Source organism: Tetrao urogallus (genome assembly GCF_951394365.1).
Source record: "Tetrao urogallus genome assembly, chromosome: 4".
Classification (NCBI taxonomy): domain Eukaryota; kingdom Metazoa; phylum Chordata; class Aves; order Galliformes; family Phasianidae; genus Tetrao; species Tetrao urogallus.
In genome coordinates this window covers 402,248-424,134 of record NC_136817.1, presented here as the reverse complement: position 1 = coordinate 424,134, position 21,887 = coordinate 402,248, and the positions used below count along the sequence as shown (strand labels likewise).

At 43.3% G+C, this 21,887-nt stretch overlaps 1 protein-coding gene across 1 annotated transcript; it reads left to right on the top strand.

Moving 5' to 3' along the window:
* Nucleotides 1–5,124: 5,124 nt before the first annotated feature.
* LOC306945806 (osteoclast-associated immunoglobulin-like receptor) lies at nucleotides 5,125–21,796 on the top strand (the record flags this gene model as incomplete). Its single annotated transcript, XM_079534632.1, is given in 7 exon segments — nucleotides 5,125–5,146; nucleotides 5,220–5,255; nucleotides 5,374–5,378; nucleotides 5,382–5,652; nucleotides 5,734–5,822; nucleotides 5,826–5,965; nucleotides 21,790–21,796. Coding segments are annotated over 7 exon segments (570 nt in total).
* Nucleotides 21,797–21,887: the final 91 nt, after the last annotated feature.

The following is a 21,887-nucleotide window of genomic DNA, read 5'->3' as shown; positions in this document are numbered from 1 at the left end:
TCTTTGACTGCAGTGACTCTGAATAGAGCGCTCACCCTTACTACTGAGACACTAACAAGCATTTCACATAGTTACATTTGGTACAGTTGGAGCAAAGGTTCACTCTAGCTTGAGTACATGGAAAACAGGATTTGCTCCCAAGTCCTCCTAGGGTAGCCATAATGGCTGCAATCAAATAAATCAGCGATCTCTACTTGCTGCTGTCTTCCATCCCAAACATTTCACTGTGGGAGGCTAATCAGCTAAGACTACAGATGAGCCTTGAAGAAATTAGCTTAGGAGTTACTGTGCTGTGATCAAGTTACAAAACAAGAGGCTCTAATTCTTGGATTCAAAGTGCATGAAATTGCTATTCAGGGTGAAGAATGATCATTTCATATACCAACCTACTTGCCTTTCATCTGTCTTCACCACTTTCACCACAAGGCGTACAGAAATGCCATTAGAAATTGACCGATTTCTCAGTTCATACTCAACCTCCTTTTGTAGGACAACAAATACTTAATTGCCACCTCTGGGTTAAGGTATATCCAGGTAGGAAGGGAAATGCTTGGGTATTTCTAATGAAACTTCAAATAGATGGGATTTCATTCACCTTCATAATTTGAAAACTTTCAGCAGAGTGAATAATTTCATCATGCTTTTTTCCTGACCAGGTTTTACTGGTAACATTTTCTCGAAACCAAGGTTTAAATAAAATGACTAAAAATTAATGTGTTTAAGGTTGAAGAAAATAAACAGAGAAAACTTCTGAGTTTACCACTGAGTCCTCTGTCAAGACTCACTGCGCTACGTGAGGTTATGAGCACTACACTATGGGTTATGAGCAAGCCCTTCCATGAGGCAAATACCGGGAGGAGGACTGTACCTCTCACACAAAGGAGTTACACCAAATTCCAGTATCTTCATTTTTCAAGGCAAGGGGGACACTAAGAACTGACATTTCCAGACCAAGTCAGGGAACCTACTGATTAAACACTAATGCAAACTGTCCCTTCTCTGCTATCATCAAGGAGGGACAGCTATATTAAAAGGAGAGCATAATTCTGTTGATTGATTTGTTGAGTCCTCATCTGTTTCTCAAGGTTCTGACCTTACAGTTAGCAGTGAAATACTGAACTCAACTTGCAGTTGGTCCTGAGGTGAGAACAGAAAATACTAGATACAACAATTCAGTCATACTTAGCTTTGTACATGTGGAATTTTAATATATTCTTCGTATCCTTGAAAGATTTCTGTGTTCATGTGTATCTCCCACACACACATCTACTCAAAGAAACCTTGAAGAGCATCTGTTTAATCACTGATATTCTGGGTAAACTAGCCAGCTTCATATACATTCTTTTCTTATAGGCAGCATACAACCCACCTCTGACAGAAGAGTAGCTTCCAGCTGATGAACTGAACTGAACTGAGGAACTGGTGTTCCTGAGCAGATCCCAAGCAGCAGCCCAAATACAAAGTGACGTAGAATAGAAAAAAGTATAGGCAATAACTGTTTCTCCTGCTCTCAGAGAATCACCGAGGTTGGAAAAGACCTGCAAGATCATCACCAACAGTTCTCCCTAAACCACGTCCCTCAACACAAAATCCTTGAAACATTCCTTGAATGCCTCCAGGGTCGGTGACTCCAGCACCTCCTGGGAAGCCCATTCCAGTGCCTGACCACTCTTTCCGAGCAGCAGTATTTCCTAACGTCCAACGTGAATCTCCCCTGGTGCAGCTTGAGGCCATTTCCTCTGGTCGTCTCACTGCTTACATGGGAGAAGAGGCCGAGTCCAGCTCACTGCAACTTCCCTTCAGGTAGTTAGAGAGAGCTGTAAGGTCTCCCCTGAGCCTCCTCTTCAGCAGATCGAACAATCCCGGCTCCCTCAGCCAAGCTGATAACAGCCTACACCACTCTGTCAAAGGGAGGAGCTGCACAATATCATAGCAGGTTAAAATTACTCAAGTTCCCCGATAGGCAGGAAGGCAAATATTAAAACTAAAGTCCAGCTGGATCAAAATAACCAAACATATGATTTTCAATAATACAAATTTTAATTTCATGATTAGGGAGTCACAAACTTCATGGAAATCAGAAACTAGGAGGATTCACCTCTTCAATAGATTTTACTAACGGTGTTTTATCGTGAAGTTCTGCACTGATATCTCAGGTCTCCTATAAAGCTGCAAGTAAATCTGCCCCTCCAGCAAGTCTGCTACCTTGAACACATCCCATATCACAGTGCGTTTGGGAAGAGTGACAACTGCTAACTCTTCTTGTACACCTGTTTGTGCATTTACCCTGGAGGTCTCCCTTTAAGCAGTAAGCAAACGCTGTCATTGCTTCAGTTGTGTGATGAGATCAATGTCTGAAGCAGCCTGTCTGACAGTGAATCTCTGCTTTGAGGAAGAAGGTCAGATATTACACGGACTTCTTCATCATTCACATCTGTCACTTTTATCTCAATCTGTGCGTAACTGCCTTATTTTGTAGGCTTTTTCCCAGCTGCCAAGTTCAAGTCTTTCGCTTCTGCCTTGCCACACATTGCCACATTGCCACACATTGCCACACACTGGAGCCACAGACAGGTACAAGATGGGCACCTTATCAGATGTTCCCCCAGACAACAGAGGAGAAGCAGCCAGCACAGCTGCTTCTTCCACGTGGCATTTCTTATCCCCCTTACAGTTCAATAACACAGGAACAACTTCAGCTGTCAGTGAACTGCTTTCTGAAAAGGCATGCTGCTTTGGAAAGAGTACAGCCATACTGCCACATTACGGGGTACAGCATGAACCAAAGATAGCATACACTACAATTCACACTGAGATGTACACACATACTAAATAGGGAATTTTTTAGATGGCTTTCTTAGAGTGACTTCCAGCTTGAGGCAAGGCAAAAATAAGAGATACATGAAATGAATACATAACAAGCATTTCAAGTTAAAACAGAAAAAAGAGCATGGCTCAGATAAGGTCATTTGCAATAGCTTAACAGCTTTTGGAATAATATTCCATGGTGATGATGAAAGACAGATGGAATCTGTGACTCTGATAAATCTTCAGTACTTAGAGATGAGCAAGGACTACATGAAAATCTTTCAAAATGGAAAGACTCACTGGTATGCCCTAACCTTTGTCAGCTGCTCCCTTTTAACTATATGCTGATGATCATAAAGACAATTGCCACAGTCTGTTTCAGGCGATGAGTAAATCCATGGAGAATACTCAGTTCTGCAGCGCTGCCTGTCTTGTTACTTTTTTGGCAAAAAAGGCCCGTGGCTGAATGGTGCCTTCAGCACTATACCTGACATTTCCCACGCGAGCCTTGAAAGGAACACGTTCTATCATCTTCTTCTCCCTACATGGAACATTCCTTCTTAGCCCAGGTTTTTGATTCAACAGAAGGGGAATGCAAGCTCATCAAATATGCCTGTAGTGTTTGTGGGTACAGCTCTCCTGAGTTCTGAAAAACCACATCTTTCTTCTGCTAAAGGTGGATTTGGCACGCAAATTTGCCCAGAGAATACCAGCTTCTGTCTTTTCCTTCACCATTCTATTCCATTTAGTCAGAGTTGCAGCCAAACAGAGAACGCCACGACCATTGCTACAAACACCTCAAATCACAGAATCACAGAATCACAGAATTGTAGGGGTTGGAAGGGACCTCCAGAGATCTGTGTGCCAGAACGGGCATTTGAGACCCAAAGAAGTCTCAGGCAGGGTGCAGTACACGGTTGATTTCCCCTTGGTTTGTGTAGAGAAGGAAGATGCAGAGAAGTATCAGTGCCAGTGCTGGGTGTTGGAGCCACCAGCGACATCGGAGACAGTGACCCGAGGAGCTGGTGGTAACAAGTGAGGGCACTGGGAAAATGAGTGTCCTTGTGCTGTTCTCCCCAAGGCCATGTCACACTGCTGTCTCCTCTCTGCACTCAGATCACGGGTACCCCCACCAGGCATTTCCCTCAGCCCTGAGGAACATGTGGAAATGGCGACCAATGCTGCCATCCACTGCTGGAACAAGAACTATGGGGCCGCCTTCCTCCTGCACAAGGATGGGTCTTCAACCCCCGTGCAGCACCAAGAACCCAGTGGTGGGGGCACAGCCACCTGCATCCTCTTTGGTGACCCCAGCAGGTGCTGGCACCTATAGGTGCTCCTACCACATCAGGGGTTGCTGCCTACAGTCCTCCCCCCTTGGGGTCAGCATGATGCTGGAGGTGATGCCCACACCTGCCTGCACTCAGGTAGGTGTCAGCACCCATTTGTTTGTCCTGCCGTCCGTCAATCCTTCGTGTCAGTGTCTCCACATCCCATCCCTGTGGATGTAGTGGTGGAGAATGGGGACACATAAGCAGCCAGAACCCGCAGGTGGCAGGGAGGAGTTGGACAGGAACCTGGTGGTGGCGGTGGTGGCAGTGGTGGGGAGCTGTGATTGATGTCCCCATCGCACTCACAGTTATTCCCTCCTATGTTTGATGCAGGTGCAATCTCCGGAGGTCGTGAGGCAGTGCAGCAGGGCACGAGGGCATTTGAGAAATGCACTGATGCAAAGCATCCCCACAGTGCTGGAAAAAGCAAAGAGGAAGCGTAAGGGAAAAGGGAGAGGGAAGAGGATGGGGAAGGGGAAGGGTTCTTCAGCCTCGTGTTGATGTTCAGATGTAACGAGATGGAGAAGGCGAGGGGCAGATTTACCCTCATCTCTTGATGCTGATTCCTCACAACTCCCTCTCATTCCCTCCCTGGGCTGCCGCACTCCTTCACCACATCCACCCCTCCAAGTCAGCAGCTGCTGTCTGAATCTGACGCCCTCTCACAGAAGCATCATGCAGATGGCTCTGCAAAGTGTGCTGAGCTCTCTCTGCCTGCCACCACCGCTTTCCCTTGAATTATAGCTCAGATTGCAAACTCTTAATCACCTCCCCTAGTGACACAGTTCCTCCCTCCTTTTATCTTTCTGCCTTGCTATCAGAGCAGCATCAAAAAGCCCGCAAACAATACGCTCTTCTTTACGAGCTCTACATCTATGTTCTATTGCCAGCTCCTGTATCTGTGGATCTAGAAAAGGGATCTGCAGACACTCCCTGTCCCCACTGCAGTCTCGCTGTCCCAAGCTGCTCCTGTCCCAAGGCACCAATGGCGCTGGCCCTCCTCCTGGGTGAGTGACAATGGGGACGTGGTGCCACGGGGGTTGGTGGCCCTGTGTGGGACCAGGACCATGTCCCTTGCAGGTTGGTGGCTGGTGGCAGTGAGCAGGGCAAAGCAAAGTGAATATGAGGACGGGGGAAGAATGGGGCCAGAGGGAGGGGAGCGTGGTCAGTGGGCCATCAGAGGGGCACAGGAGGGTGTGCAGGGAACAAGGCTGACTGCTGTCCCCTGTCCCAGTGCCCTGACCCTCCCTGTTGCTGCACCCTAGCCAGGGGTTAGAAGTGGGGGACAATGTCACCCTGCGGTGTCACCTGCCCCGGCCATCTGCCTGGGTCCGGCTCTGCCAGGAAGGAGGTTTCACCCCCTGCATGAAGAAGTGCAATGTTCAGGACATGGCCGTGTTCTGCTTTGCTATCACAACGTGGGTGCACACAGGGACGTATCGTTGCCAGTACCGGCTGTCTGAGCCAGCAGAGACATCAGAGATGAGTGACCCTGTGGAGCTGGTAGTTACAGGTGAGTGCACTGGGGTCAGAGGGAGGCCCTGAGCTGTCCTCACAGGCCCAAGTCCCATCCATTTTCTCTCCCATCATGCAGATCACTGCTTCCCCCCACCTGGCATTTCCATGAGCCACAAGAGACGTGTGGGGATGGGGACCAACATCACCATCCGATGCAGGAACATGTAACAAGGGGCCACCTTCCTGCACAAGGATGGGCACTCGGCCCCTGTCCAGCAGCAGGACCCTGATGGTGGGGGCACGGCCACCTTCACCCTCTTTGGGCTGACTCCAGCTGACACCGGCACCTATAGGTGCTCCTACCACATGTACACCTCTCACAGACACCTGGAGAACTCCTTCAAAATTGCAACTGCTTCTCTGGAATCAGACACTGATGCATTGTTTCTCAAAAGCAAGGTCCACATTCCCGCTAGTGTTACGCTTTCTCATTTTATGTTTAAGTCATACGTTACAAAGAAGCTTTGTTACTCATATATACTGAGGACACGTTATCTTCAGCCCAAGACAATGACTCTTCAGCTAATGCCACCCAGGCAAGCCGGATGATTGGTGATGCTGAGAAGGCTCAGGAACATTCTTTCTTGAAACAGGCCAAAGTCCATTCAAAGTTCAAACCTTGGCAAAATGCAAGCTTCGTATTTATTTACACAATAATACTATTGGACTATGGATCAACGAAATAAATAAGTCCCATTCTTGCAAAACCTGTTGCTGGTTCCATTGCACTCTTCTGGAAATATGCACAGACAGAAATGAAATTCAGGAAGATTCCTGTGTTGCATGCAGGAGATGGTCGCTGCAGTGATCGTGGGAGAGAGCTGTCGTTAGAAAACTGTCATGTGAATTCACAAAGCATATCAAGAACGAGACAGCACCAAAGCTGAGAAACAAGGGTGTTTTTTCCTAAGACAGATAAGATTGCAAGAGAAGATGCTGCTTTCCACAAAGCATCGCATTTTTTTATTTTTTATTTATTTATTTAATTAGTAAGCAGAAGTGGATATATCCACAGCCCATAACAATTCATGGAATTCCTTTGTTGTTCTTTCATACCCCTACAAGGCTTGGCAAAGATGCCCAGTACATTATCAAATGTGGAAAAGCTGCAGTTAGGTTTGTCACAGGAAGCAAGCTTCTGAAGTCCCTGCAACAGGATAGTACATAAGTGCCGTTTCCAGTTCTTTAAAGACACCAGTTGTCAAGTGAACTAAGGAGATAGGAGCTCCTAAAAAGTCTGCCAATGTGAAAATGAAGTTCCTTACTGATCGTATCTGAGCTACTACCTCTAAAAACCACCACTACCTGGCAGATTACATTGTGGGAAAGGGGTTACAGCCATCAGAACTATCAGAACAGCCTTCGTGTCTTTTATGCCCTATCAGCCAACGCTTCTCTCTCCCTGCCCTGGTTCCCCATTGGCTGAGTACTGCAGGCTCACCAATTTCCCAACATTCCACTAAACATACAGCTACTGGCTAAAGATGAACGGTTGCTAGCTAAGCGTATATTGCTAATTCTCACATTTGCTCATTCTGCACTAGGCTACAATTCCTGGACACCTGCTGTCCTGGGATAGAGGTAAGTTGGGAGGAAAAATGTAGGGGAGCATCACTTGCATTCCTCCTAATATAAAGGAGGGGCAGTTTGACCTCCTGTCAGAGGCCCCTTAAGTTGTTCTTTTGCTGAGGGCCTCTTGGCAAAACAGAATAGCCTATAATACAAAAGTTACAATTTTGGTACTTCTGAAGTATTTCATCTTATCTACTAAGTGTGCATAAATGTGGAATAATAAGCCACTTTCTTCCAGAGAGGCTGTGCACGCCCCGTCCCTGGAGGTGTTCAAGGCCAGGTTGGATGGGGCCCTGCGCAGCCTGCGCTGGTATTAAATGTGGTGGTTAGTGGCCCTGCATGTGGCAGGGGGTTTGGAGATTCATGAAGCTTGAGGTCCCTTCCAACCCTGGCCATTCTGTGATTCTGTGATTCTGTGACTCCTCCGGCTGCTATTACTGCTGAGGAGAGCAGCTCTGTTTCCTGGGCTGATGGATGTGGTCCTGGCCCCAGAGGCATGCATTATATAGAGCGCAAGGTTCTGTTCTGTTCTATTTTGGGCCCAAACTTTTGTTACTTGCATTCTCTATAAGTGTTGACATGGTGACAGTGTCAAGCTCTTTACCAATCTATTGGCCTTTCTGGTTTGAGCAAGAAATTGCATTTCTAACTTCAGCTCTGAGAAAAGAGCAAAAATTCATTTGGGATTCTTACTACCTTGTACTGTAAATCTCTGAATTCTGTATGGATGGGGCCTTATAAATATTTCTATAATTAGTCAAAGCACAGTAAAGCATATAGTTTTTTTTTCCTACAGGTTAAATACTGCTGATTAGCTGCTTACTTTTTAGAAAGTTCTCTGTCCTTAGTATTTACACAAGTCTTTTTCTGACCTGCTGTAAGCCCGTTAGTCCAAACCAGATAAGGAGTCTCATTTTAGAGCTGGAGATAGTGTAACACTGTTACTAGTTGATACTTGCTATTTCCTTGCATTCCAGGATTACATAATAGACAAAAGAACTGCCTCCTAGAAGAGAATGACTTCTGAATTATAATGCAGTAGTGATCTTGTTTTTGGTGTTATTATTGCATAGGTATATCTGCCTTTGCACTGTTAGTTCTAGAAGATACTGTCTACAGGTATTGCTGACAATTCTCTTCCCCATCACTCTGTATCTCTCGTTGTCTTTTTCGTAGATTCCATTGTGTGTTTTTTTTTCTTGTTCTTCGTTTCTTTTTTCTTTCTTTTTTTGTTTTTGTTTTTATTTTTGTTTGTCTGTCTATCTGTATGGCTGTTGCTTTCGTTTTTCTTTCTTTGTTTGTTTGTTTGTTTGTTTGTGTGTGTGTGGGGGGGGGAGACAGGGGGTTTTGGGAGGGCTGAGTTGGTTGTTTTAGCTTGGTTGTTCTGTTTGTCTGTCTGCTTCCAAGTGACTCCAGTATATGTCCATCTCAGAAATCTGTTTGTATTATGATCTTTAATGCAAATATGAAAAACATTGACTACAGACACCCTTTCACCGATATTCTGATACTTCACTCAACTAAGGAAACCTCATTATTCTTCAACAGGTCATCTACAAACTGATTAGTAGAGAAGAAGCCACTAGGAGTAACAAACAATTAAGAGGCCACGGCCACCTGAGGGAAACCTCATGGTGCTTTGTTTTGGCCAAGGAAAACCAGTTGATTATTTTCAGAACTTGCGTAAATTAAAAACATCAATTAATAAAAATGATACAAATAAATAGTAATAATAATTACATAAAAGTAAGAAAAGACCATTCAAGCTGCATGAAAATAAAATCATGGATTCTCACTACCACTGTTGCTGTATTTGTTTATAAAGCCAAGATCATGGCCTCAATCTACTGTGTAAAACTGCATAACTTGACATGCTGTCTTCCTCTAAAGAGGGATTAAAAACACAAATGAAATCTTAGAATCCATTTGAAAATCAATTTTACTTTATTTCCCTGAACTTCAATAATATAGTGACACCCAACCTTCACTTAAAAGTAACTTAAAAGTAACGTGAGCAAACGTGGATTAATAACTGGTATAATTAAGTGTTATTATTCTATAGACCTCAAAGGTGTCTGCCTTCTGAATATCACCAGATTTTACAAAAGATCATTCAGATCCACGCTTTAAACGTATGCTATCAAAATAAGCTCAACTAGCTTACAGAAATGGCTAGGCAGTTTCACTTTCAATAGATACGATTTAAAATGATACCTTTGAAGTAGTGACCAAGCTCGGTGTGGCTTCCATCATTTCTAGCCTCGCTATATTAACTACATCTCAAGAATAAGGATTGCGCTCTTATGGAAAAAATAGGTAGTGAATGTCAGTCTTACTGAGAAGACTAACGGTCATCACTTGATCTAAAAATAATAAAACACGGATCACACAAATATACGTTTTCTTGTCTGGAAAAAAGCAAGAATTTTCAGAAGGAGCATGAAATCACAAGCAGCATGGATGTTCGGATTTTGTATATTCGAAGGCAAAAAAAGAATTCTCAAAGAAAATATCCATAGAAAATATGTAATCCTTTATCACCTTTGGAGAAATAATGCTGATGTGTGGTATGAAACTGAAAAAAAAAAAAAAAGAAAAAAAAAAGAAAAAAGCAGGTAACTGTCAAAATGTTAGCTAAATACACTAAACACTAATACGCCTGTATATACGTATGTATATATACAGGTATGTAATATACGTGTAGTGGAATACTGTTGAGAAGGTTCATCTTCTATTGTCACACCACCAGCGTCGGCCTCTGATCTTGTGGACGAATATAATCACATAGGAGACGTTACTGTTGAAGCAGACCTCATACATACACATGGAATCTGCTGTACGATTTTCACTTCAAAGGCATAATTTGCTTAGGCAATCAACACCATCAATAAGAACATCTATTGTATAATGCCCCAAGATCTACCTGACTTCCTAATAATCAAGGTGCTGAGACTGTAACTTGTCAATCTATGTATATTGATTTTATATTGCTTTTGCCACAGTGTATTTGGTGTGTTGATTTTATGGCCACCAGACACTCACTCAGCCTCTCTCTCACTCCCCCTGCACAGAAAGCCAGAGAGAGAGGGGAAAGCCCATGGGAATATTACCTCAGAAGTCAAACAAATTTAACTTAGGGAAAATAAATTTCATTTATTCATCCCATGCCCTGCTCAGCAGGTCTTCCTCACCCCTCTGTTTCTGACTCCTTCATCTGTCGCAGAGTAGCTCCTCTCCGCTCTCCCTTCCTCCTCACACCTCTCCCTGATCCAGCATATGCTCTTCAGGAGCTGCAGGGTGAGCGTTGCTGGGGGCACATAGCACCTTCTCCATGACCTTCTTCCAAGGTGTTCCCACTCTTTTCTGGGATCTTTCTTCTGAGCTCCACTCCCTCTGAGCTGCCTGCCCTTTGGCTAATGGGTCCTGTGGGGCAGTAGGAGGGAGTAGCAGTGGGCTGGAACTAGTTGTGTCTAGCACCCCAGTTTCACACCACACATCAGCATTAAGGCAGGCCTTTCCACAACTGGACACCTGCACTCAGTGCAATACTCTTGTGATCAGAAAAGTCCAAAGAATGTTTCAGAAAGGTGAGTTGGGATTGTGTAAACATACAACACGTGTATTGATTAAAATTACATTTATGTTTATTAGGAATACAATGTTAGTTCAATTGTTCAGGAAGTGTAGACTCTGTAATAATTGATTCTTACAAAATCAGAATCATTGTAAACAGCCTGAATTTTCAAAGCACTCAATGAACTGTACATAAGCTTTATTTGAGAAGCCCCTTATGCAAACAGCCTCCTTTTCTAGTGGATGAGCACACACACTTTCTCTCAAAACTGTTTAATCATGGGGTGAGGCCAGGGGCCTCCTCCTGTTACCTGTCCCCTGCCAAGGAAGAAGCACTGCTGCACTTGCGTTTTCCAGAAGAGGTGACGGGCCTTGGCAGTGGGACGACTGGGATGCCAGCAAGGAAGTCAGGCTGGCCCTAAGTAAAAGTGAGAAACTTCATCTGGATGTAAATATTGCCTTCATAACCTGGGGTTCCCTTGTTGCATCTGCTTGCAGAGGAGAGGGACTGGGCTTTTTCTTGGTGATGGACTGACAAATGAACGAGGAAGATTCAGTCTGGATCAGATAGAATTGGAGCTGAAGGTCTCAGCAGCAGCATGAGAGGCCTACACAGTGCCATCCTATGGACTCAGAAGGCTCAGGGTGCATTGCAGTCATACAGGAATTCATGTTCTGTGAGGCACTCACAGTAGGGGTTGCATGGGGAAGGCATCTGGCTTTTGATCTGAAATGTGCTGCATTTAACGCACTGCTCAAAGGGATGGTATGGGGCCAGAGCAATGGGAATCTGTGCCCTGATATGCAATTAAGTCATATTATGGGCCCTGCAGACAAATGTAATGCCAACAGAACGATCAGAATTTCCCTTCTCCCAGTAGAAGCTTTTAGTGGAAAAGAAAATAAGGCTTAAAATCATACTTTTAGAAAAATTATTGTTATCTGGGAGAGAATATCTGGACAGCATGGCAAAGGCAGCTGAATGAAAGGATTTTCATTTGTAATTGGCTTGAAGCTAATTTCTTTTCCATGAGGATCTCCTCTCGCAAGGTTTAATAGTAATCAGAGGGCTGAAGAGGCTTCCCATGCCCTTCAGTTGCAGTAGCGTGTGCAGTTGGGTGAAGTCTGTGTCCTGTATCTCAAATCCCTGGGCACTGCCTGCCTTTCAACTACATTTCTGGCTTTTCATCTGATATTCCTACCCTTGTTTACAGATGCTTGATTTTACCTTGGTAATCCAATTGGGCCACATCAGTTTTCTGCAATGAGGAACTATAAAAATGAGCGCGGGATAATGAAGGTAAAGCTTATGAATTATTGGAAGGTCTTCTTAAATGAAAAAGAGATAATGACTGAAAAATAGATTTCAGATTTTTCTAAGGAAGTGCAGAATAGGTAGAACATTATTTAAGCATACTGAAATACAACCATTTGAAATCTCCTTTGAATTTCAGAATCGCATGCCTTGTGTGCATTTTATCCTTCACAGAGATCAGCTATGTGTTGGAGCTGTGTTCGCCTGTCACTGACCTGGTAGGAAGTTCCTATATGTGAAGTCTGAAAAACGCTGAAAAATAGATCGTGGGGAATACCACTATGACTCACTTTTCAAATAGAAATATGTCATTGCTACAACTGGATCATTATCCTCTTCAATAAATTAAAAACAAAACAAAACAAAAAAAAAACCAAAACATTTTGAAAACTCTTTTCCTCTCTGCCAAATTTGACTGAAAGGGGCCTAGAATTTCAAAGAGATATGATGCCAAGTGTCAGTGACGCCCCCTGTCATTGTAGAAGTTAAGTTCTGCAACCAACTGAGAGCAACAGAGTAATGTTAATCAAATCCAGACTAAACGGTGTCTTTTTTCCGTCTGCCTTCCTTTTCCAAGACTCACAAACTGCATTTCAGGTATTGCTGTCAAGAGTGACAAAAGTTGCGCTTTTAAGAAAAGAGTTATCTGCTCATGGGTAAGGTATTCTGCCATGTATTCATGTAGATTTGTACTGGCAGGGTCTGTCCTTCCATCTGCAATATAAAGGAGTTCATTCTTCTCTCAAACAAATTCCATTGTATGTACTTTGATGAAGCAGGTAAAATAAAATTTGTCTATTTTTTCTGCCAGCTCTCTGAGGTGGCGTATTAAAAGGTGTTGCTTCTCCTCACAGACGCTGAATCGATCACATGGATTTCTCCATTTTGCTGCTGAGAGGTTACAGATCAGTAGCACTATGCTGTTTACTGATGTCGGAGTATCAAACCCTCATTTCACAAGACTTCTGACAACACAGCATTAGTATACAGCTCCCAGAAAGCTGAAATAACTCAGTACTCGGTAGAGTATCACACATGCTTGTCTTTCCAAGTCAAAGAAATAATGTGTGTGCATCTGAAAGCCAAGCAGAAGCTTAGTTACATATGTTTTCTTGGGACGAATCTACTTTCAGTTATTTTAACATGCTTAATAGAACGGTTTCATGTATATATATGTTTCATGCATATTGCCATGTTTCCATAGAATAATCAGGCTATAATTGCTGCGCCTGGAGTGTTTGCTGATTTTATTTCTTGCTGGGATGAATCTCAGCTGTATTCACTCCTCTCTCTGCCTTATTCTCAGATTTGGTCATTTCCTCCTCCTTTTTTTGGTTTCTTTTCCCATGCATTTATGAAAGTGCAAACTTTTCCACGCAGTCCTTTCCTTCCTCTGGTGTCCAGACAGTACTACTACCTCGTCTTCACACTGAGCTGATGAGATCTATTGCCACCCTGATTCAATCTGATCACGTAGTCAAGAACTTCCTTGTTGCTTATGTAATTTTTAAAACTTCCCCAACTATGCTTTTGAAGTGTTTCAGTCTCGTGAGGTTACTTCTGCAAGATCAAGGTTCTCAGAATTCTTTTATGCCTCTTCATTATGAATAAAAAGAGTATTTTCATCTGTAAACTGCATACATGCTCAGATTGCTAAGTAAACATACTACAGCAAACGGCAAGAAGGCTAAGCCTGTAAAATCCCCTTCATTGGCTGTGGTTTGTGACTTTTGTCTTGTATTTTCTGAGTGTTGTAGGACTTGCGTCTAACCCTCTCACCCTGTGTCGTTCATTCAGATGCTGTACAGGTCAGAGCACAAGTCTGCATCTGTACGTTTGAGATTTACTGCAGTTTGAGTCTAGCTTTAATACATTGCTTCCTTGTGTGAAGACTGATTCAACCTTAATGTGACTGTTAAACTGCAGTAGATAGAGACCGTGATTGACTACAGCTTGCCCAGCCCTGAGCTTGGCCGTCACGAGCACTTAGGCACTACTCCTGGAAAGCTGCTGAGTATAAACTTAGCCTGAGAAGATAGATCGGCTGAATTGTCTAATTTGTAACAGATGGACTTGCTGAAACACAGAAGTCTTTGTTATTCTATGGAAAAGGCCATTCAAAACTGAGGCAGATGTATGAAACGGAAAAATACGTAAGATTTTCTTTGGCTGTGGGCCACTCAGAACAACTTAGCAATTACAGTTGGTATGTAAGTAATGTGAAATCAGATGAATTTTTTTTTTTTCTGAATCTGAAGTTTCCAAAGCTTCAGAGATGACACAGATGAAATAGAATTAGAAAAAATGCTTTATGTAAGCAAGAATGAATTTGGTATTCCAAGCACTGTCATTCATAGTGGAAAATTCTTGGTGCTCGTGTACCTTAGATATCTACTGGGGTACTTCCAGATACATGCACTTAGGTACAAGGCATAGTATCTGCAAACTAATGAAGATCACTTAGTTCAGGCACTGAAACCTAGCAAAAAGCTATTAAATAAACCTGAATAAAATAGATTAACTCCACAGTGATCAACTGTTAGGATTCTGACAGGCTTTTATAACAAGTCTTTGTCTTGGATGCAGAAAATACCTTTGGAAAAGACAGATGGGAGGCTATCTGACTGATTTGTGAGAACAGTCAAAATGTGCTATGAGAAGGGATTTCCTCCCGTGTGACCTGCTGCACTGATGTCCAAGCTGCAGCTCATTTCAGAAGTGTTGCTGAGCTCCTTAGTGGTGCTTTGGGACAGCTTTTCCTTATCTGAAACCACTCCTTAATGATACCAAGGGTCTAACTAACTCGCATTGCTTTCAAATACCTGCATACTGAACAAACTCAATTACATGAACTTGATTGCTCTTCATTCTTTAGAGATAATTTGATAGGAAAATCTTGGAGTCAGCTAAAAGGATCCCATTCACCCTGTGAGCGTAGGTGTTGCTATCCACGTTTCTTAGATAACGACAGATTTCTGTGAATTGCAGTTATTCAGGATAGGACAGCTATTACACTCCCCAGACTGGCTCCTATTGCATTGTAGACCTCAGTGTTTTTGCAACATGGTGTGTACCGCTGCTGACAGCACTTTGCTATATTCAAGATGAACCTTCTTTTGAGTGCAGTGATACCATGGTTTTCATATTGCTTTACCCCAGTCTATGCACATCTGATTGCTGTTGTGGGCCTTTCCCTGTACAGGTTTGATTTCACACACCTGTATCTACCTGTATTACATTGTACAAAACCTTTTGCTTGGAGAGTAATAAATGACTTTACCCCGGAAAGAACAGAAATATTCCTTCCTTCCTTCCTTCCTTCCCTGCTTCCTTCCTTCCTCCCTCACTTACTGCTTTGGCTTATTATTGAAATGCAGATCTCCTAGAGGTCTTCTTTCAAATGTTTCAAATATTCTCTACAATACTTGTCATTAATTGATGGTATTGCTTTTTTGCCCACATTCTATTTATTAGATGGAGCTGGCCTCAGTATGAGCCTTGAGAGATCGCCATCCAGGAGCATTAAAGAGGTTTAAATCCCTTAATGTTCAGTGCTTTAAAAAGTATTTTATGATAAGGCAATTAAAAATGACCTGCTGCAGAAGGTAACAGGATCCCAGAGTGCGTTACAGGTATGGCTCAGCAGAAAATGAGCACTATGTCCAATTTCTCCCCTTGGCCTCTGCTTATCTCATAACAACTGTCACTTTCAAAAAATAAAGGAAGCAACCCAGATCTCTGCTGGGTTGAAGGATGATGTTTTGTTGCAGCGTGGAAAGTTGCAAGTTCTGAGAAAACAATGACCGTTGAAAGGGGTCCGTTCATGGTGCAGGAAATCTGATTTCTGGAGCTGTGTGTGCATGTGTGTTCTCACTTCACAACTGCTTCCAGATAATGGGGCTACCAACTCAGGCAGGAACGGTAGGGCTGTCATCCTTAGTCTAAAGTTCAGATCTTCTTTCTGCCTTGTTACAGTTCATTTGAGGTGTTTGTAGCAATGCTCGTGGCGTTCTCTGTTTGGCTGCAACTCTGACTAAATGGAATAGAATGATGAAGGAAAAGACAGAAGCTGGTATTCTCTGGGCAAATTTGCGTGCCAAATCCACCTTTAGCAGAAGAAAGATGTGGTTTTTCAGAACTCAGGAGAGCTGTACCCGCACATACTACAGGCATATATTTGATGAGCTTGCATTCCCCTTCTGTTGAATCAAAAACCTGGGCTAAGAAGGAATGTTCCATGTAGGGAGAAGAAGATGATAGAACGTGTTCCTTTCAAGGCTCGCGTGGGAAATGTCAGGTATAGTGCTGAAGGCACCATTCAGCCACGGGCCTTTTTTGCCAAAAAAGTAACAAGACAGGCAGCACTGCAGAACTGAGTATTCTCCATGGATTTACTCATCGCCTGAAACAGACTGTGGCAATTGTCTTTGTGATCATCAGCATATAGTTAAAAGGGAGCAGCTGACAAAGGTTAGGGCATACCAGTGAGTCTTTCCATTTTGAAAGATTTTCATGTAGTCCTTGCTCATCTCTAAGTACTGAAGATTTATCAGAGTCACAGATTCCATCTGTCTTTCATCATCACCATGGAATATTATTCCAAAAGCTGTTAAGCTATTGCAAATGACCTTATCTGAGCCATGCTCTTTTTTCTGTTTTAACTTGAAATGCTTGTTATGTATTCATTTCATGTATCTCTTATTTTTGCCTTGCCTCAAGCTGGAAGTCACTCTAAGAAAGCCATCTAAAAAATTCCCTATTTAGTATGTGTGTACATCTCAGTGTGAATTGTAGTGTATGCTATCTTTGGTTCATGCTGTACCCCGTAATGTGGCAGTATGGCTGTACTCTTTCCAAAGCAGCATGCCTTTTCAGAAAGCAGTTCACCTCCAGCTGAAGTTGTTCCTGTGTTATTGAACTGTAAGGGGGATAAGAAATGCCACGTGGAAGAAGCAGCTGTGCTGGCTGCTTCTCCTCTGTTGTCTGGGGGAACATCTGATAAGGGGCCCATCTTGTACCTGTCTGTGGCTCCAGTGGAATGTGTGGCAAGGCAGAAGCGAAAGACTTGAACTTGGCAGCTGGGAAAAAGCCTACAAAATAAGGCAGTTACGCACAGATTGAGATAAAAGTGACAGATGTGAATGATGAAGAAGTCCGTGTAATATCTGACCTTCTTCCTCAGAGCAGAGATTCACTGTCAGACAGGCCGCTTCAGACATTGATCTCATCACACAGCTGAAGCAATGACAGCGTTTGCTTACTGCTTAAAGGGAGACCTCCAGGGTAAATGCACAAACAGGTGTACAAGAAGAGTTAGCAGTTGTCACTCTTCCCAAACGCACTGTGATATGGGATGTGTTCAAGGTAGCAGACTTGCTGGAGGGGCAGATTTACTTGCAGCTTTATAGGAGACCTGAGATATCAGTGCAGAACTTCACGATAAAACACCGTTAGTAAAATCTATTGAAGAGGTGAATCCTCCTAGTTTCTGATTTCCATGAAGTTTGTGACTCCCTAATCATGAAATTAAAATTTGTATTATTGAAAATCATATGTTTGGTTATTTTGATCCAGCTGGACTTTAGTTTTAATATTTGCCTTCCTGCCTATCGGGGAACTTGAGTAATTTTACCCTGCTATGATATTGTGCAGCTCCTCCCTTTGACAGAGTGGTGTAGGCTGTTATCAGCTTGGCTGAGGGAGCCGGGATTGTTCGATCTGCTGAAGAGGAGGCTCAGGGGAGACCTTACAGCTCTCTCTAACTACCTGAAGGGAAGTTGCAGTGAGCTGGACTCGGCCTCTTCTCCCATGTAAGCAGTGAGACGACCAGAGGAAATGGCCTCAAGCTGCACCAGGGGAGATTCACGTTGGACGTTAGGAAATACTGCTGCTCGGAAAGAGTGGTCAGGCACTGGAATGGGCTTCCCAGGAGGTGCTGGAGTCACCGACCCTGGAGGCATTCAAGGAATGTTTCAAGGATTTGGTGTTGAGGGACGTGGTTTAGGGAGAACTGTTGGTGATGATCTTGCAGGTCTTTTCCAACCTCGGTGATTCTCTGAGAGCAGGAGAAACAGTTATTGCCTATACTTTTTTCTATTCTACGTCACTTTGTATTTGGGCTGCTGCTTGGGATCTGCTCAGGAACACCGATTATCTTAGATACTTTTGATCTGTAAAGATGAAAATGAGAATGAAGATGGGGTGGATTTTAATATCAGCTATTGGGTGAATACCAAGGATGTAAAAGGGGATTTGAAATATTTGATGGATTGAGATAAAAAAGACCTAGTGGAGATTGTAGGGATTGAACTGTCTTTCCTTCTTCATGTATCAAATTGGAAAGTGCTCTTCAATATCAGGCAAAGGTGACAAATTTCAATTCAATCATATCTCTACAGATTTTTTTCTGTTCTCATTAAAACGTTGTACAGAAGACTGCAATATTGAAGAGGAAGAGTGAGATTCAATTTCCAGCCACCTACTTTCCTGAACATAGGTGTCCTTACGTTGGTGTCCACATGGGAGCTAGGAACTTGACTCAGGTCCCCACATAAAGGCACCTGATGAAAGTTGAGGTGCTGCAGGGTGCTCCTTGCTTCCTGCTGCTGGTACCGACAAGTCCGGGTGTCTCTGGAGCTGCCTGTCCCATTCAGCAGTCCTGTATGTCCTGAACTGCTGCACAGTTCTGTGCCCTTTTAAGGCCGTGCTGTTGGATAAGGTGATGAGAGCACTTGACCAGTATAGGACAATACAGGAACACAGGATTCAGCCTTGTCTTGAGGCTTTGGAGAGAAGAAATAAAAGTCAGCTTCAAATAGGCCCAGAACTGGGAAAGGGTCTTCCACCCCAGGCAGATCCTGCTGATGAACTGCACAGCGCAGAGTTGTCTCACGCTCATAGTGAGGAAACATCAAGAGGAGCAAAGCTGAAAGCCTCATGGTCAGGGGCATTGCCTGAAAGAGAGTTAAATGTTAATCTGGTTAATCTACTTAGTTTTACACAAATTACTTTGCTCCGAGTCCCCCGAGAATGCAAGATCCTGGCCAAAAGGCAGTGCAAGGAACAGCTGTGCACTGTAGTGGAACCTATTTGACAGTAAATCTGGACTTCTCACCTGTAAGATGAAACAGACAAATGCTCATAAAAGAAAGCACTTCAGAAATGTTTAAAAGGTGTATATCGTGGATGTGAAGTCAGAGAGCCCCATGACATCCAATTCTCCAAGTTTAACTTTAGCGTAATCAGTCTCTAGACTAATGTTACTAGAATGCCAACGATAATAATTACAGATCTGTACTAGGACCAATGAGGCAACCAGGTGATTCAGTTCATCAGCGGGAAGCTACTCTTCTGTCAGCGGTGGGTTGTATGCTGCCTGTAAGAAAAGAATGTATATGAAGCTGGCTAGTTTACCCAGAATATCAGTGATTAAACAGATGCTCTTCAAGGTTTCTTTGAGTGGATGTGTGAGTGGGAGATACACATGAACACAGAAATCTTTTAAGGATACGAAGAATATATTAAAATTCCACATGTACAAAGCTAAGTATGACTGAATTGTTGCATCTAGTGTTTTCTGTTCTCACCTCAGGACCAACTGCAAGTTGAGTTCAGTATTTCGCTGCTAACTGTAAGGTCAGAACCTTGAGAAACAGATGAGGACTCAACAAATCAATCAACAGAATTATGCTCTCCTTTTAATATAGCTGTCCCTCCTTGATGATAGCAGAGAAGGGACAGTTTGCATTAGTGTTTAATCAGTAGGTTCCCTGACTTGGTCTGGAAATGTCAGTTCTTAGTCCCCCTTGCCTTGAAAAATGAAGATACTGGAATTTGGTGTAACTCCTTTGTGTGAGAGGTACAGTCCTCCTCCCAGTATTTGCCTCATGGAAGGGCTTGCTCATAACCCAGAGTGTAGTGCTCATAACCTCACGTAGCGCAGTGAGTCTTGACAGAAGACTCAGTGGTAAACTCAGAAGTTTTCTCTGTTTATTTTCTTCAACCTTAAACACATGAATTTTTAGTCATTTTATTTAAACCTTGGTTTCGAGAAAATGTTACCAGTAAAACCTGGTCAGGAAAAAAGCATGATGAAATTATTCACTCTGCTGAAAGTTTTCAAATTATGAAGGTGAATGAAATCCCATCTATTTGAAGTTTCATTAGAAATACCCAAGCATTTTCCTTCCTACCCCGATATACCTTAACCCAGAGGTGGCAATTAAGTATTTGTTGTCCTACAAAAGGAGGTTGAGTATGAACTGAGAAATCGGTCAATTTCTAATGGCATTTCTGTACGCCTTGTGGTGAAAGTGGTGAAGACAGATGAAAGGCAAGTAGGTTGGTATACGAAATGATCATTCTTCACCCTGAATAGCAATTTCATGCACTTTGAATCCAAGAATTAGAGCCTCTTGTTTTGTAACTTGATCACAGCACAGTAACTCCTAAGCTAATTTCTTCAAGGCTCATCTGTAGTCTTAGCTGATTAGCCTCCCACAGTGAAATGTTTGGGATGGAAGACAGCAGCAAGTAGAGATCGCTGATTTATTTGATTGCAGCCATTATGGCTACCCTAGGAGGACTTGGGAGCAAATCCTGTTTTCCATGTACTCAAGCTAGAGTGAACCTTTGCTCCAACTGTACCAAATGTAACTATGTGAAATGCTTGTTAGTGTCTCAGTAGTAAGGGTGAGCACTCTATTCAGAGTCACTGCAGTCAAAGACTTGCAGGTAGTTTTCAGAGTTCAAGACAAGTGGCTCTGTGGGCATGTTGCCCAGCCACGGTCCCTCATGCATCCCTACTGGTGGACTGCCAGAGTGCCCTGTGCTTCCCTTTCAGCCTCTGCACCTTTGTTTCCTTCTCAGGGAATCGGGGTAAGAGATGAAAGGCAGAGATAACACGCAGAGTGCTTTGCCCACCTGTATTTTCTGGAGAAGTGCCTTCAGATGTCTTGGCACAAGTTTTCCCGAATGATTTCGTAGTGCTTGGCATATGGCTGCAGACTAGCACTGCAGGCCAGCTTTGAACACACAACATAAAGTTAATGTAGGTGCCCTGCTCACAAAGAAGCAAAACTGCTTCTGACAGATTCTTGGAGATAGCAGGCCAAGTATTCACAGGTAGACCAGTAATCATAGAAAGAAAAATTGTGCTCACCCCACTAGTGAAGGGCTATGGCTACATGGCTACACAGCACTCCGTCACAGGAAGCAGCCTCGGTCCAAGAGACACTCTCTTGTCTTGGTTTTATGTTTTTTGGTCAGTATTCCACACCATCACACCTCGCAGTGCACTGGAGTTAAAGGGTTAGTACTGCCGTTCTGTGGCTTGTCAACATTTCTGGTTTCCTGGTCTCAGAAGACAAGAGTGAACTACAACTCCCAGAGGACTTCGTTGTTCCATTTCCGTTCGAACAAACAGATAAAATGACGGAGTCTCAAGACTGCCTCTCTTTGCTGTCTGTGCTCCTGGCTGTCTCACCTGTAGCATTAGAGTAAGGAATGCAGTTTTGTAAACTCTCTCCTATTTTATTGATGAGCTTCAAATCCCATCATATTCTATTATCGTACATTCCGCTGCTATATTTTGTAAATTCAGTTTTTCCCTTAGTTCACTGCTGCTGGTTTTCTTGCCTAGGCCTAACTTCCCCCACCCTTTTCTCTTCTCAGTCCGTAGATGCCTTAGCTCCCTATCACCAAACCTGGCCAAACTACAACAGCTTTCTTCAGTGACTGGCCCTTACAGGAGCCCAGGCTAACAGAAGCAG